This window comes from Danio aesculapii, chromosome 15 (genome assembly GCF_903798145.1).
Source record: "Danio aesculapii chromosome 15, fDanAes4.1, whole genome shotgun sequence".
NCBI classification, from domain to species: Eukaryota; Metazoa; Chordata; class Actinopteri; order Cypriniformes; family Danionidae; genus Danio; species Danio aesculapii.
In genome coordinates this window covers 46999649-47013397 of record NC_079449.1, presented here as the reverse complement: position 1 = coordinate 47013397, position 13749 = coordinate 46999649, and the positions used below count along the sequence as shown (strand labels likewise).

Sequence of the window (13749 nt, the reverse complement as noted above, 5' to 3'; positions counted from 1 at the left end):
TAAGCAATTTAGTAGTTTTGATCAGGACTGAGGTTGATTTAACAGATTTATGCAAAAATAAATAGAAAAAAAATAATTATCTGATGTATTTTTACAGCAGATTAACTTAGTGGATGTTTTCATCCCGAACATAACCAAAGGGTAGTACATTTGCCCACAGTGCACAAGGGTTAATAAGTCAAACTGTTCATTAAATATACCTTGCTACATTAAACATGTTAAGATTGTATCTAAATGTTTATTGAATTTTGATCAGTGTTCACAGCCAGTCTGGTTTACTTCTCAGTCTGGTTCACACGGCACTACAGTCCAGCTTTAAAAATGGCTCATTTTCGACACACACACTGTCGGTTAAGCACACAGAGGAGTGTGTGTAGTATTTGTTATAAAATAAAGCAAGTAAGACGGCTAGCACAGCTGTGTTAAACTGTGTTGGCTGTGACCTTTGACCCCCAGAGCTTGGCTGAGGTGACAGCTGAGAGTGAGATGGACAATGAAAATCTGCAGATGGAGCAGGAGCAGGTAACTCCTGAAACTCCTCTCCTCCTCCTCCTCCTCTTCTTCTTCCTGCTGCTCTCTGACCTGTTCAATGGGGCAGAGGAAAGAACAGTCAATTCTGTGAATCTTTCTGTGAATCAGTATTATTGAAATATTTGTTTTTGGCCTCTTGGTAATTTGTCTTTCTCCTTTCATGAAACACTCGTCTATTTTCAAGTCTTTTCTTTTCATGCCAGTGCCTCTCGAGGGGCAGTAGATGATCTGCGAAAATGCTATCTGTTAGCATAATAGCTTTGAAAACACAGTCCCTCCCCTGCCGTCCAACGCCACTCCTCTTGTTTTTAGCACACTATATAGTATGGAAGTATGCAATTTTGGACGCAGCCATGGTCTTGTAGCCCCTTGCTTATTTATGAGAATCCACAATGCACAGCTGCAGGTCCTCACTGAGCTCCTTTGTCTTAGCCATGACTGTCCACAAACCAACTGCAGAGCGCATCTGTTTTTCACCTGTTGAGTTGATTAAAACAGCTGTTTCCAATGATTAAGGATAATTCAGCCTGATCTCACGAGAAAACGTAAGTATTTTACGTTTTGACAGTTTAAAGTGGCTAATTCGTACAAATTCGAATGAGTTCAGTCGTACAAAATTGTACGATTTTAAAAAGGAGGCGTGGCACCTAACCCCACCCCTAAACCCAACCGTCATTGGCGGATGAGCAAATCGTACTAAATTGTACGAATTAGATCGTACGAATTCGCCACTAAATCAAAAAGTTACGAATTGCCGTGAGATTGTGTTGGATAATTAGGAGGCTTGGAGTATTTGGAATCATAGAGAACTTTGGACTTTCGCACAGACTGTGACCGTTTGCAAAGGGTATAGACAATTTGCCTCTTGTATATAATCTTATTATCTTCTGGGTTAAGCCTGTGTCAGTCCAAAAAAACTTGCTGGTTGAATAAAAGTAATTTTGGGCTTGACCGTATATAAGGCCTGTCAATTTATTAAAGACATGTTAACGTGCTAATCCAATCATAGTCTTTGCTTAATCTAGATTAATCACAGATGTAAAATGTATGAGTTTAGCTAAACAGAGATTTGCACCTGAGATATTTTCACAGCTCTATTCAATTAACAACTGTAATGCTTTGACCATTACTGTGCCTCACAATCTGTTTTCTAAAGGTACTCATTTACACTCGTCACCATGATTTCCGGGGTATTTTATCTAATTTGTGATTAATTTGGATATCAAGGAGCTGTTATGAATATGCGGGAGACTCGCAAAGCTGAGAGGTCATACAGTTGGATGACACAATAGATAGGGGTGATGACTTTGCTCGTGCCACAGCAAACACTGGATATACCAGCCTGATCTCACGAGAAAACGTAAGTATTTTACGTTTTGACAGTTAAGTGGCTAATTTGTACGAATTCGTAAGAGTTCAGTCGTATGAAATTGTACGATTTTAAAAAGGAGGCGTGGCACCTAACCCCACCCTTAAACCCAACCGTCATTGGCGGATGAGCAAATCGTACTAAATTGTACGAATTAGATTGTACGAATTCATACAAATTAGCCACTAAAAAAAAAGTTACGAATTGCCGTGAGATTGTGTTGGATATACTGTACATTGCTTGCAACAGACCATCACTCAGGCAAGTTGTGCCAATGGAACTTATGTAAACATAGGTCACACCGCTTCTGCGGTTACTTATTTTAGCTGCTTTAGCGCAAGTGCATTGATTGCTCACACCCCCACATTTACCTCCTTACATGTTGTAGCAGCTGGAAGTATGCATGTTTGTATGTATGCATGTATAACCCGGGTGCGCATTTGCGTTTCCTCTGCTAATAAACACATAAACACTTGTGGTCGGTTTATGAGATCGGCAGAACTAGCGAGTACCAATCGAGTCATCATGAAATGTGATTATCGGCCGATACCGATCTCTGGCCGATCGATCTGAACAGCATCTCTACTTTTCAGTATTGTACAATAGTTTGCCACAATGGTAACTGGTACAGTCCTGAACAAAACTGATGGGTCTGCAGTCTGTGGATATCCATTTAGCGATGCAATGAGCTTTTAGTTGAGTGGCTTGCGCTGTTGTACTCTTGTTCTTCAGTGCACACAGCTCGTAAGCGTTGTCTCTGCATCTTTGCTAACATCTGCAAAAATATGTTTGGCCTTGAAGGTGGTCCTTCAAACTTGACTACAAGAAGTGCACACAACTTTGAAATTTTCCATTTAGCACACCAGGAATCATGTGTTGAACAGACTTATAAAGCTACAGCAAACGCCGATAATAACACAATTATATGGCTGTGATTATGGCGAGCAGTATGGGTCACACTTTATCAAAGGAGTGCCTTGCATTACAGAAATAATAACGCATTACATTGTTAGAAATAATCGCAAGTGGAAAATGAGTTTTTTTGGTGAACTATCCCTTTAAGCATAACATGTGCAACATTTACAGTGTAGTGGAAGGCTAACACAGCGCACCACTCCTTGGCATAATAATAATAAAGACTGAAGTGTAGAAGTCCTTTAAACAGACCTTTAAACTGCAGATGTTATCACTGCATTAGCATATATTGTTTGCATATTAACAGGATGTGGACTTAAACTTTCATCACACTGTCTTGCATTAATCAATAGCCCGTGTGTGTGTTTTATAATCCCCCTTTGCATCTTTCTTGGCATGTCACAGACTTCTCCTCACACTTTGTTTGCTTGCCACCGCTGATTTGCTCCTCTTTAGATTGCTCTGTGGTTATGGCTTTGGGTGACTAACCGGTAAACTAGTTTCTAAAATGGAAAAGTGAAAGTAAAAATGACACACTTTCATTTTCCAACTCATGACCTTAATTCAGCAGTCTTTCTTCTTCCCTAAAGTTGGCTTTGCATCCTAAGTGCATGCAAAAATCATCCCACTGATAGACAAATGGATCACATATGACTCATTTAATGGCTAGACTGTCTTGTCATCTATTCAAGTGTTAGAAACAACACGTAATAACTTGACTTCTAGTTGATCATTTTGTATCAGAAGTGGCTTTATGAAAGGCAAAGGCCTCTAGATTAGGCTTATTTTACCTAAATAAAATCTCATTATGCCTTGATTTTTAATGATTTAATTAGGACAGTAAGGTCTGACTTTGCTTATAGACAAAAGTCTTGTCACTGAACCTTCAATAATGTCCAGTATAGAATATGTGCTCATGCTGCAGTGGAAACAGACTGAATATTGTGTCTGACTCCATCATGAGCTTGGAGGACTGCATCCATACATCTCTGCAATGACTCGCTTATTAATAAAGTCATCTGGAATGGCAAAGAAATAGTTCTTGCAGGACTCCCAGAGTTCATCAAGAGTCTTTGTGTTCATCTTCAACGCCTCCTCCATCTTACCCCAGACATGCTCAATAATGTTCATGTCTGGTGACTGGGCTGGCCAATTTTGGAGCCTTGACCTTCTTTGCTTTCAGGAGCTTTGATGTGGAGGCTGAAGAATGAGGAGCGCTATCCTGCTGGAGAATTTGCCCTCTCCTGTGGTTTGTAATGTAATGGGCAGCACAAATGTCTTAATACCTCCTCAGGCTGTTGATGTTGCCATCCACTCTGCAGATCTCTCGCACGCCCCCATACTGAATGTAACCCCAAACCATGATTTTTCCTTCACCAAACTTGACTGATTTCTATGGGAATCTTGGGTCCATCTGGGTTCCAGTAGGTCTTCTGCAGTATTTGTAATGATTGGGATGCAGTTCAACTGAAAATCCACCTTCTGCCACTTTTCCAAATGATCAACTAGAAGTCGAGTTATTATTTGTTTCTCTTACAACTGAGATCGACGACAAGACTTTTGTCAGGTAGTGTGCTTACTCTGTCTCTTTGTCTGTCAGTTTTCAGACTCTGAGGAAGTTTTGGCTCCTGGCCGACGGGCGTCTCTCTCAGACCTCAGATCAGTGGAGGATATCGAGGATTTAAGTGTCCGGCAGTTGAAGGAGATTCTAGCCCGAAACTTTGTCGACTACAAGGGCTGCTGTGAGAAATGGGAGTTGATGGAGAGGGTCACGCGCCTGTACAACGATCAGAAGGACCTGCAAAACATGGGTAAAGAGAGTTTGAAGAGGGCTTTAACTGTCAGCTCATAGTCTTAAGATCAGGGGTGCCCAAATATTTTCTCATGAAGAGCCAAAAACCAAACTTGATTGAGGGTTGTGGGCCGAGGGTAAATGCAGCAAACTTGAATTTCGTTAAAGTTGGCATAGATAATTCCTTAATTTATTTCATAATAATTCAAAAGAAATAACCAAAATTACTTTAATCGTATCATGTTATTATTTAATCGTATATGTATTATATCTTTTTACATCTTATAATGAATTTATTACAATAAATACAAATTATTCATGTTAACACTATGGAGTTAAATGTTGTATGCACTAGTCAAGTTGCTGATGTCTTGTGCATCTGTCAAGTGGCAGTATTTACATTTGAAGAGTTCACACTTAGATATTGCTTGACAACTGTTAGCAGGTTTGGCATGCTGTCCCGGGAGAGAACCCTGAGCTCGGAGATAGGTGAGCCCAGGGCTCCCGCCTGGTCCATAGAGCATATGAGGGGAGTACGAGATCAGGTGGTTCTCGAGAGCTCCCCATGGTAAAGGAAGAAAGGAGGAGAAGGGGTGGATGGGGGGTTTCTTCGGAAAACGAAGATAAGAGAGTAGTTCTAGCTAGGCTACTTATAGTGAGTTTGGATTAATCTGATTGGCTAACTAGTGAATGTAGATGAGTGGCCAGCTGCAGTCAATCATATCACGTGCTCCTCTCGAAATTAGTTTGAAAACTTCACTTAAAAAACAAATCTAATCAATTTACAACATTTAATTGAAACATTCAATTTGATTGAGCTTTTTTGTAGTTTAACAATAAAACAAAAATGTTCTCCCTCGCTTCTCAGATGGGATGGTCGGTCAAATCAAAGGTTGGGCCCTAGTTTGGGCGTCTCTGCTTAAGACGTTTCTATAAATCTTGTGGGATTTTGTTTAGAATCCGCAGATCGTGCATTTTGTGTAAACAACCCCAAAAAATGTTATTTCCTCATGTCATATTTTATTCTAAATCTATTTATTATTAGTCTTTCGTATGACAAAACAACTTAAATATTGAGAGAGGTAAACAGTAATATAATGCATGTTGTTAATCCCATTCCCTAACCCCTCGTTCATTCAATCAATTAACAAAACAAGAAGAATATGGACCCTATCATACTCCTGGCGCAATAAGGCGCAAGACATGTATGGTGTGATTTGTTGCTATTTTCAGACCAGCGCAACCCTAATTTTCCCGTTTTCGCCACGTTGTTTAAACACAAATCCATTTGTGCCACTTTGTGGAGACATGGATGTTGAAGTCTAAACAGAAGGTGTGTTAAGGTGCATTGTTGGCGCTTTGCCATTTTGTGAAACTGAAATAGACTATTGACCAACAAAAAGCAGGTCTAAAGTCCAGCGCAGAGCACATTAGTTATGAGCCCATGCGGTCTAAACGCTTACACATCGCTTAATACACACAGGATGTACAGCAATACACGAATATCTGTTACAAAAGTTATTATTTTCTATATAAATATAAAGCCACTGCCTCCATGCCTTCTTCACCTTGGGGGGCTTTTTTCAGGTCATTCATGACAGTTTACATTTGTATAATGTTATTATTATTATCAGTATTATTTATCATATGCATATTGATATTTGTTTTAATAAAAACCAGTTTAGGTTTGTCCATCTGTCGGGTATGCATCACCATATGGGGGATAAGAATAGGACATGTGTTTGGATAAAACTGTATTTATTCCTTTGCTGGAAATTAGAACTGAATTTAGAAATAGTTTTGAAACAAATCTTTGTGCTTAACAAAGGAAATTAAATATGTAGGCTGATGGATGTCTTCACGAAAGTAAAAGAGTAAACAGTAAAAGGAAAGTAAAGAGGCTGAATGGAGGACACCCATTCTTTATCCTCGCGCTGCAGATGCTCTGTTGAACTGTGTTTCTCGCTAGTAAAGCGTTCAGTTTCTCCACTACAAAGTCCACCATGTAAATAGCAAATGCACCATGGCACAACACAACTGACTCTTAAAGGGAATGGGAGATGAGATTGGTTTAATGCACGTTATGCTCAAAACACACTCATCACTCATTAAGAGAATAAGCACAACCCTGTTAGACCATGCGCCTGGGCGCAAACTGTAATTTTCTATCCTTAAAATAGCAAAAGTGGATTCAGACACGCCCTTAATGCTTTTGCACCTTCTTGCGCCTAGATCGTTAAAAAAGAGCCCTAAATGTATAAATACTAAATGAAATGCATTAGATACATAAGCACATAACATCAGTGATTAACTGCATGGAAAAAAACTAAACAATTTAATTAATTAATAATAATGAAGTTGTATTTTATTCAGTATATTGGGGCAAACATGATCCCATTTACTAAAGTAACCATAGAAGTTCAATGTATTATTTCTGTTGATTACATTAACCTAGGATGTATTTTAACATGCTTTTCGGTTTGTTTTTCTCTGTTTTGACAGTGTCTAACGCTACAGAAGGCACAGGTGAGTCCATTTCAAAGGATTTCAAAATGTTATGAGTAGATTTCATTCATTTTAAGTGGCCATTTAATCTGTCAAGAGTATTATGTCCAGTTTATTGTAAAGTCATGAATAATTGATTCCATCAACAATTCACAATTACTAATCTTACAGGTGGAATTCATGCGTGTAGCTTTTATTTTGACAAGCGGAGTTCATGCATGTTACTTAGTTTATTATTTAATATATTTTAGTTTCTTTTTTTAGTCTCAAATTAGATTAACCAAGAATTTAAAATAAATAAAATAAATGTTATTTACTTATGGTGGTTGTATCACATGGTTTTTCTTACAGTGGCCAAAAATTCACTTAAATAAATATTAAGTAAATATATTCATATTAAGTAATATATTAATATTAAGTAAATATATATATATATATACATACAGTCCAAATCAACTTATGATCCCAAATGATGTTTAACAAAGCAAGGAATTTTTTACAGTATTTCTTATAATATTTTTTCTTCTGGAGAAAGTCTTATTTGTGTTATTTCGGCTTGAATAAAAGCAGTTTTTAAATTTTAAATTAAGGTCAATATTAATAGTTCCCTTAAGCAATGTTTATACAGTGACTTTCCTAATTACCCTAACTCATCTAATAAACCTAGTTAACTCTTTAACCCATTTTTGCCCACCAGTAACTGTAGTTGCCGAAGTTCATAGTTGCTACTTTCCTTTTCTAAGTCACTTTCTACATGTTATCCACGTAATTTCTCAATGACATGCAAGCCATTATATATATATATATATATATATATATATATATATATATATATATATATATATATATATATATATATATATATATATATATATATATATATATATATATTGAGAGGGTTTATATCAATTGGTTTTCAAAATTTAAAGATAATAAATATGTTTATGAATTGATCTGTTGAAAGCAGTTGTTTTAAGTTAGGATGCCAAATGTTTTCCTCCTATTCGATTTGAACAGTGCCCACCGGCAGCTATAGTTGCCGCATATTCAAATGTGATTTTCTTGAAAAAATACATCAAAAACTTGGAGAAAATAAATGCAAAACATGTTGATATAGGACACTATTAACAAGGATAAATATGCATGAAACCATTTTCAAAGTTTGGGCCCAAATGGCTTAAATGTGACTTCGAATATCTTGAAAAATATCTAGTCAAATATTATGTAACATCATCATGGCAAAGATAAAATAAATCAGTTAATAAGAGATGAATGAATGAGTTATTAAAACTGTTATGTTGAAAAAATCTTTCATTTATACAGAAATCGAGAGGAAAAATACAAGAGGGCTAATAATTCTGACTTCAACTGTATATATACACATGCATAACACACAAAACCAAACATTATGTAATTAAACTTTTATTTTGGATGTGGTTTAATAATTTGACAGCACATTTATTGATTTAATTGTTAGGACATTTTGCCTTTATAGCTCACTCTACATGATGTTTTCAAGTCAGTGTATAGATTGAACACATATTTAATCTCCTGCATCTAGATTTTCCCCATTAGTCAGTGGTGGGTTCTTGTTTTCTTTGTTTGTGTGCAGACACTGGCTCTGGGACAGCCGTGGAGGAGAACCTCTGTAAGATCTGTATGGACTCACCCATCGACTGTGTTCTTCTGGAGTGCGGACACATGGTCACGTGCACAAAGTGTGGCAAACGCATGAGCGAATGCCCCATCTGCCGACAGTACGTGGTGCGGGCAGTGCACGTGTTCAGATCCTGAACAACATTTTCCATTCTCAAAGATCTTCCCCTGATCAACAGATACTGTAGAAAACCATCATGTGGCCTTTAAATCTTGCACAGTTTATCCTGTGGCACTTTATATATATGATAATGACTGAGACGCGCAAATCTCAAACCAATAACTGCGCTGGTTTTACTTTCATTTCTTTAAAGTGCTTCTTCTGGATATTTTGAAGAGGAAGAAGCTTTGTTTGGATTCATGGGATCACATGTTTGTTAGATGACAAAAATCAGTGCAGTTCTGCTATTGGTAGGATCATATGAATGTTATAAGCACAGATAGCATCTTCAGAAAGTGCCTTGCATGTCACTGCCCTGCTGCTTTTTAATACACCCGTTTATCAAGCACTCCATTTTAAACTAACCTTTTTCTTTTAGACCCCAAATACTGGCGCTCGGGTTGAATCTATCCAAGCTGACGTGGTGAAAATGGTGGCAGGAATTAGACCTGCTACACCAGTCTTGTGAGATTTGAAATCACATGAGCAACAGCAGGTAGTTGAAACTGCTGACAACAGTGTTTGAGAGGGACACAGTTGAAATGTGTAAGACACGACTTTTTGATGAATCTCGCAAAACATCTGCTCTCAAAATATGATCAAAATAATGTTTGAATGCAGAAGAATATGATTGAATAGTTTTAATTTTCTATATATAAGAGAACAGTGCTATCAAACTCTAAGGTTTAATAGTAAACAGACAACTTATTCAACCCTTCGGTCCTCACTGGGTTGTCAAAAGGTTTGTTAGTTTGTCACAGATCATTTTTTGACCATTAAAGCCTTGGTCAGGTAGCAAAAGCAGGTTACTGTTTTCACAAAAATTGTACAAATGTTATTTGTGAATCGTAGGCAATGTTTCGGCAATTTCTGGCCTCATCAGGTAGGCGAAATATTTGTTCAAATTGAGCAAACAATATTTAAATCGCTTCAGTCTTTGTTAGGTCGTTGAAATGTTTATTGTACTCGTGTTTTGATCCTTTCAATCCTCTTTGAGTTTTAAAAACATTGTTAATCATAGATTAAAACAAACTATATTTCAACCTTTTCAGTCTTCGTCGGATAGCTGACGCAATCTTCTGACCCTTTACTGTTCATTGTGTAGTAAAGACATTGTTATTCTCACACACATTATTTTTATCAGGTATATAAAGGGTTAGTTCACCTAAAAATGTAAGTTCTGTTCAATTAATTACTCGCCATTATGTCGTTTCAGTTCCCAGAGACCTTCGTTCATCTTCAGAACGCAAACTGAAATATTTTAGATGAAATCCGAGAGCTCTCTCATCCTCCATACACTGTAAAAACGGCCGGGTCTACACAATTTATTCATGTTGTTCCAACACAAATCCATTAACTTAACAAATTAAACATAAAACAATTAAGTTCTCAAGAATTGTGTTGTTTTAGTTCATTTTAAAGAAGTAGTTTGAACAAAAATAAATGTCAAAACTAGGGATGCACCGATACCATTTTTTTTGCGATCCAAATACCAAAGTTTTGAGTATCGACCGATACAGATCTGTGAAGATACTGTGCTGTTTTTCTTAAACATAATACAGTTTCTTGTGATAAACTCAAAGAATATATCTTATTTAGTAAAAATAGCAGACCCATAGGCCTGCTGTATATGACAGACGGCACAATCTAACTAAAAACATGATGCTTGCTGTGAACTAGGCTACATTATTTGAGCATTCCTTACGACATTGATCTGTTGTCGTCCAGCTTATGTTTCCTTTTTTAATATTAAGATTTTTTTTTTATCTGTAATAGGCTACACTATTGACCCTAACCAAAACACAAACTGATCTGTTAAATAAAATATTACTATAAATAAAATTACAGTGAAATTTTCACAGTTTCAGAGTCGCCTATATTAGGCTAAATAGATTTCTGTTAAATGACAATCCATATTGCGCCGTCAGTTTCACTTTTATTGACTTAATCAACTAATTTGACCACAATGAGCCAGGCTTTACAAACTATTCACAGCACTGAAAGTATTCCCCTCGGAAGAATAAACTCAGTCAGAAGGATGAGAGAACAGAAACTCAATGGTGCACGTTGCGTCTGCGCAACCGATGCATCTCTGAGACGCTTTCAAAACTGAGCAGCACCAAGGGAAGAAATCAGTGCGTTGAGGATCTGTCCAATGTATTATTGAGCCTTTTCTAATTTAAAGTTTCAGGTAGGCCTACTTTGTGTGTGAAGAGCAGGTAATAACCCTTTCTTCTCCAGTGTTGTGGATGCGATCTGCTGATCTAACAGACACAGCGCAACATGAGTTAGAAACAGCAATGAACTCCTTGCTGCAGGTCAAGATGAAGCCATTTAATGCTAAACTAAATGCATTTCTCCACTGATTATTTATATTAACAGGAACAAATAGCCTTGGAGAAAGTGTTTCGAGTTATGAATGCGACACGCAGTTTGAATTGTGAATGAATGGAGATTGATTGACAGGCGCAGCAGCGGAAAGCCCTGAACTCAACATGAACTTAACCAATTGAATATTCATCTGTGCGTCACATTAAACTAGACATTTGGGATGGAGTAGGTCTACATGACAACTTTCTAGCGCCTTATAATAGGCTATCTTCATGGCTTTTGTTGGCTTATAAATCACACAGAACATAGCACATGCACAAGATCGAATTCGGATCGGTACCAGCTGGCCGATATCGTATCCAGCAAAAATATGCATATTGAAGCGATATCCTGAAGTATTGGCATTGGTCCGTCTCTAGTCAAAACAGTCTATGTGACGTCAGTGCTGTAATCATGTGAAGCTCCAAGAACACTTTTGTATGCCAGACCCCCACCCCCCCTCCTTTATGTACTTTTTTTGCGGTTACTATGACTATGACGCTTGCGTTTTGTGCTTCGGCTCATAGTAAACAGTCTGACATGTGACGTGGATGAGAAGATATACGAACAGAGTAATTTTTATATTGTTTTTGTCACACAAGAGTCCTTGTAGCTCCATATTAGTTGAATTCGCGTTGAATGTTTCAGCAAACGTTTTGGTTCCTTTTCTAGACTGAACATCTCCACACCATTGCAGTCTATGGAGGACGAGAGCTCCAGGGTTTCATCTAAAACATGTTCATTTGCGTTCTGAAGATGAACAAAGCTCTCGGGTCTATTGTGATTGATAACGATTAGCATTTTCGGCTAAACCAACGCTATAAAATATGGTTTGTCTTGAGTTTGAGAGCATTGCTGCTCTTTTATATTTCATTGTCATTCTGTAGTAGATATTATAGATGCATTTCTACAGATAATCAGCTCTTTCCTGATGAATGCCTGTGATTTATGGAACAAATCTGATTGTCGTTTAGCAGGAGGAGAGCTAGTAGAGGAATCACAGTCAAAACACAGCAGCTAGAATTCAGGACAACCCCAGAGTGCCGTCGTAGCTGATGTTTCAGTGCAGCCTGAGGTAGGAATTCACTTAGCAGCACTTTAGCCTTCTCCACCCACTACTGCAGGAAATATCAGGTGAACATGCCTCAACAAGTGATTCACCACAGCTCCTCCCTTCCCTGCAGCTTTCAAACTCACTTAGCATTGACTAGCGCTATTCTCAGCAGTCTTCCTTCACACTCTTCTTAATCTACACAATCGCAACCATTCAGGATTCATTCAGTAGGTTTGTCACTCATTCGCAGTCATTCCAACCTCATGTATTATTATTATGCAAAGAGATACACGAATAAAATGCAAAGGAAACATACAAGACGGTCAACAACATCCAGATTTGTGTGTGTGTGTAATATTAACTGGGTGTACGGGTCCAAATATATAAACAAGGGAGCATAAAATTGGATAACATCAGTAGAAACTAGTATCTAATAGTAAGATAGAACAAACAAGTATTCACAAAATCAATGCTAATGAATTAGCGCTTTTCAATGCTGTTTTACACCATTTTTGACCCATTGTGGTTGATTAATTGTCAAAATGTTTGCTAGTTACAGTATTTCAACCATTGAAGCTTTAATCAGGTTCCAAACACTGACAATGTGGTTGATTAATGTGTATATTGTGATCAGATTTCAGTGTGATTGATTTTTGAAGGACGTTTCAATGTGGTTGCGTATTTCCTGATTAATCATATTGGGGATTTCAATAATTATGATGGCAGATAAGAAAACTGGCTTCAAAATATTTGGAAAATAGCGTACATGTATAAAAAATACACATATAATGCAATTTTGTTTTTTGGGGACAATTGTAGTCATTTAAATCAGTGTTTCCCAACCCTGTTCCTTAAGGCACACCAACAGTACACATTTTCAACCTCCCCCTAATCAAACACACCCGAATCAACTCATCAGAACATTAGAAGACTCCGAAACCTGCAAATGAATGGGTCAGATAAGGCAGACATCCAAATGATGTACTGTTGGCGTGCCTCCAGGAACAGAGTTGGGAAACACTGATTTATATGATCAATTTTAAAGGGGTAGTTCACCAAAAAAAGAAAATTGTTATTGTTTAAAACCTATTTGAGTTTCTTCTGTTGAATTCAAAAGAAGATATTTTGAAGAATGCTGGAAGCTGGCATTCATTGACTCCCATAGTAGTCATTTTTCCTACTCCAGAAGTTACAAATCAGCATTTTTCTAAATATCTTCTTTTGTGTTCAACAGAAGAGACTAAATTTCTTTAAAACCACATAAGCAAGAGAAAATGAGGGTTTTGTTTTTATTTTTGAGTGAACTATCACTTTAAATTTATTGAAATGAACAGCTTGAACTATCTACATTTTGGTTTTCAGCTGAGAAATACAATAATACAGAGCTGGAATGACTG

At 37.3% G+C, this 13749-nt stretch overlaps 1 protein-coding gene across 2 annotated transcripts in view; it reads left to right on the top strand.

Moving 5' to 3' along the window:
• The window catches only part of rffl (ring finger and FYVE-like domain containing E3 ubiquitin protein ligase), a 32225-nt gene extending 22125 nt beyond the window's left edge, over positions 1-10100 (top strand). Inside the window, exons 5-8 of one of the 2 annotated variants that reach the window (XM_056474141.1) lie at positions 457-522; positions 4416-4626; positions 7110-7133; positions 8725-10100. In XM_056474141.1, the coding sequence (XP_056330116.1) occupies positions 457-522; positions 4416-4626; positions 7110-7133; positions 8725-8906 (483 nt within the window). In that variant the 3' untranslated portion in view covers positions 8907-10100. The remainder of the gene's footprint in view (positions 1-456; positions 523-4415; positions 4627-7109; positions 7134-8724) is intronic. The other variant, XM_056474142.1, reaches the window with a different exon arrangement.
• Positions 10101-13749: the final 3649 nt, after the last annotated feature.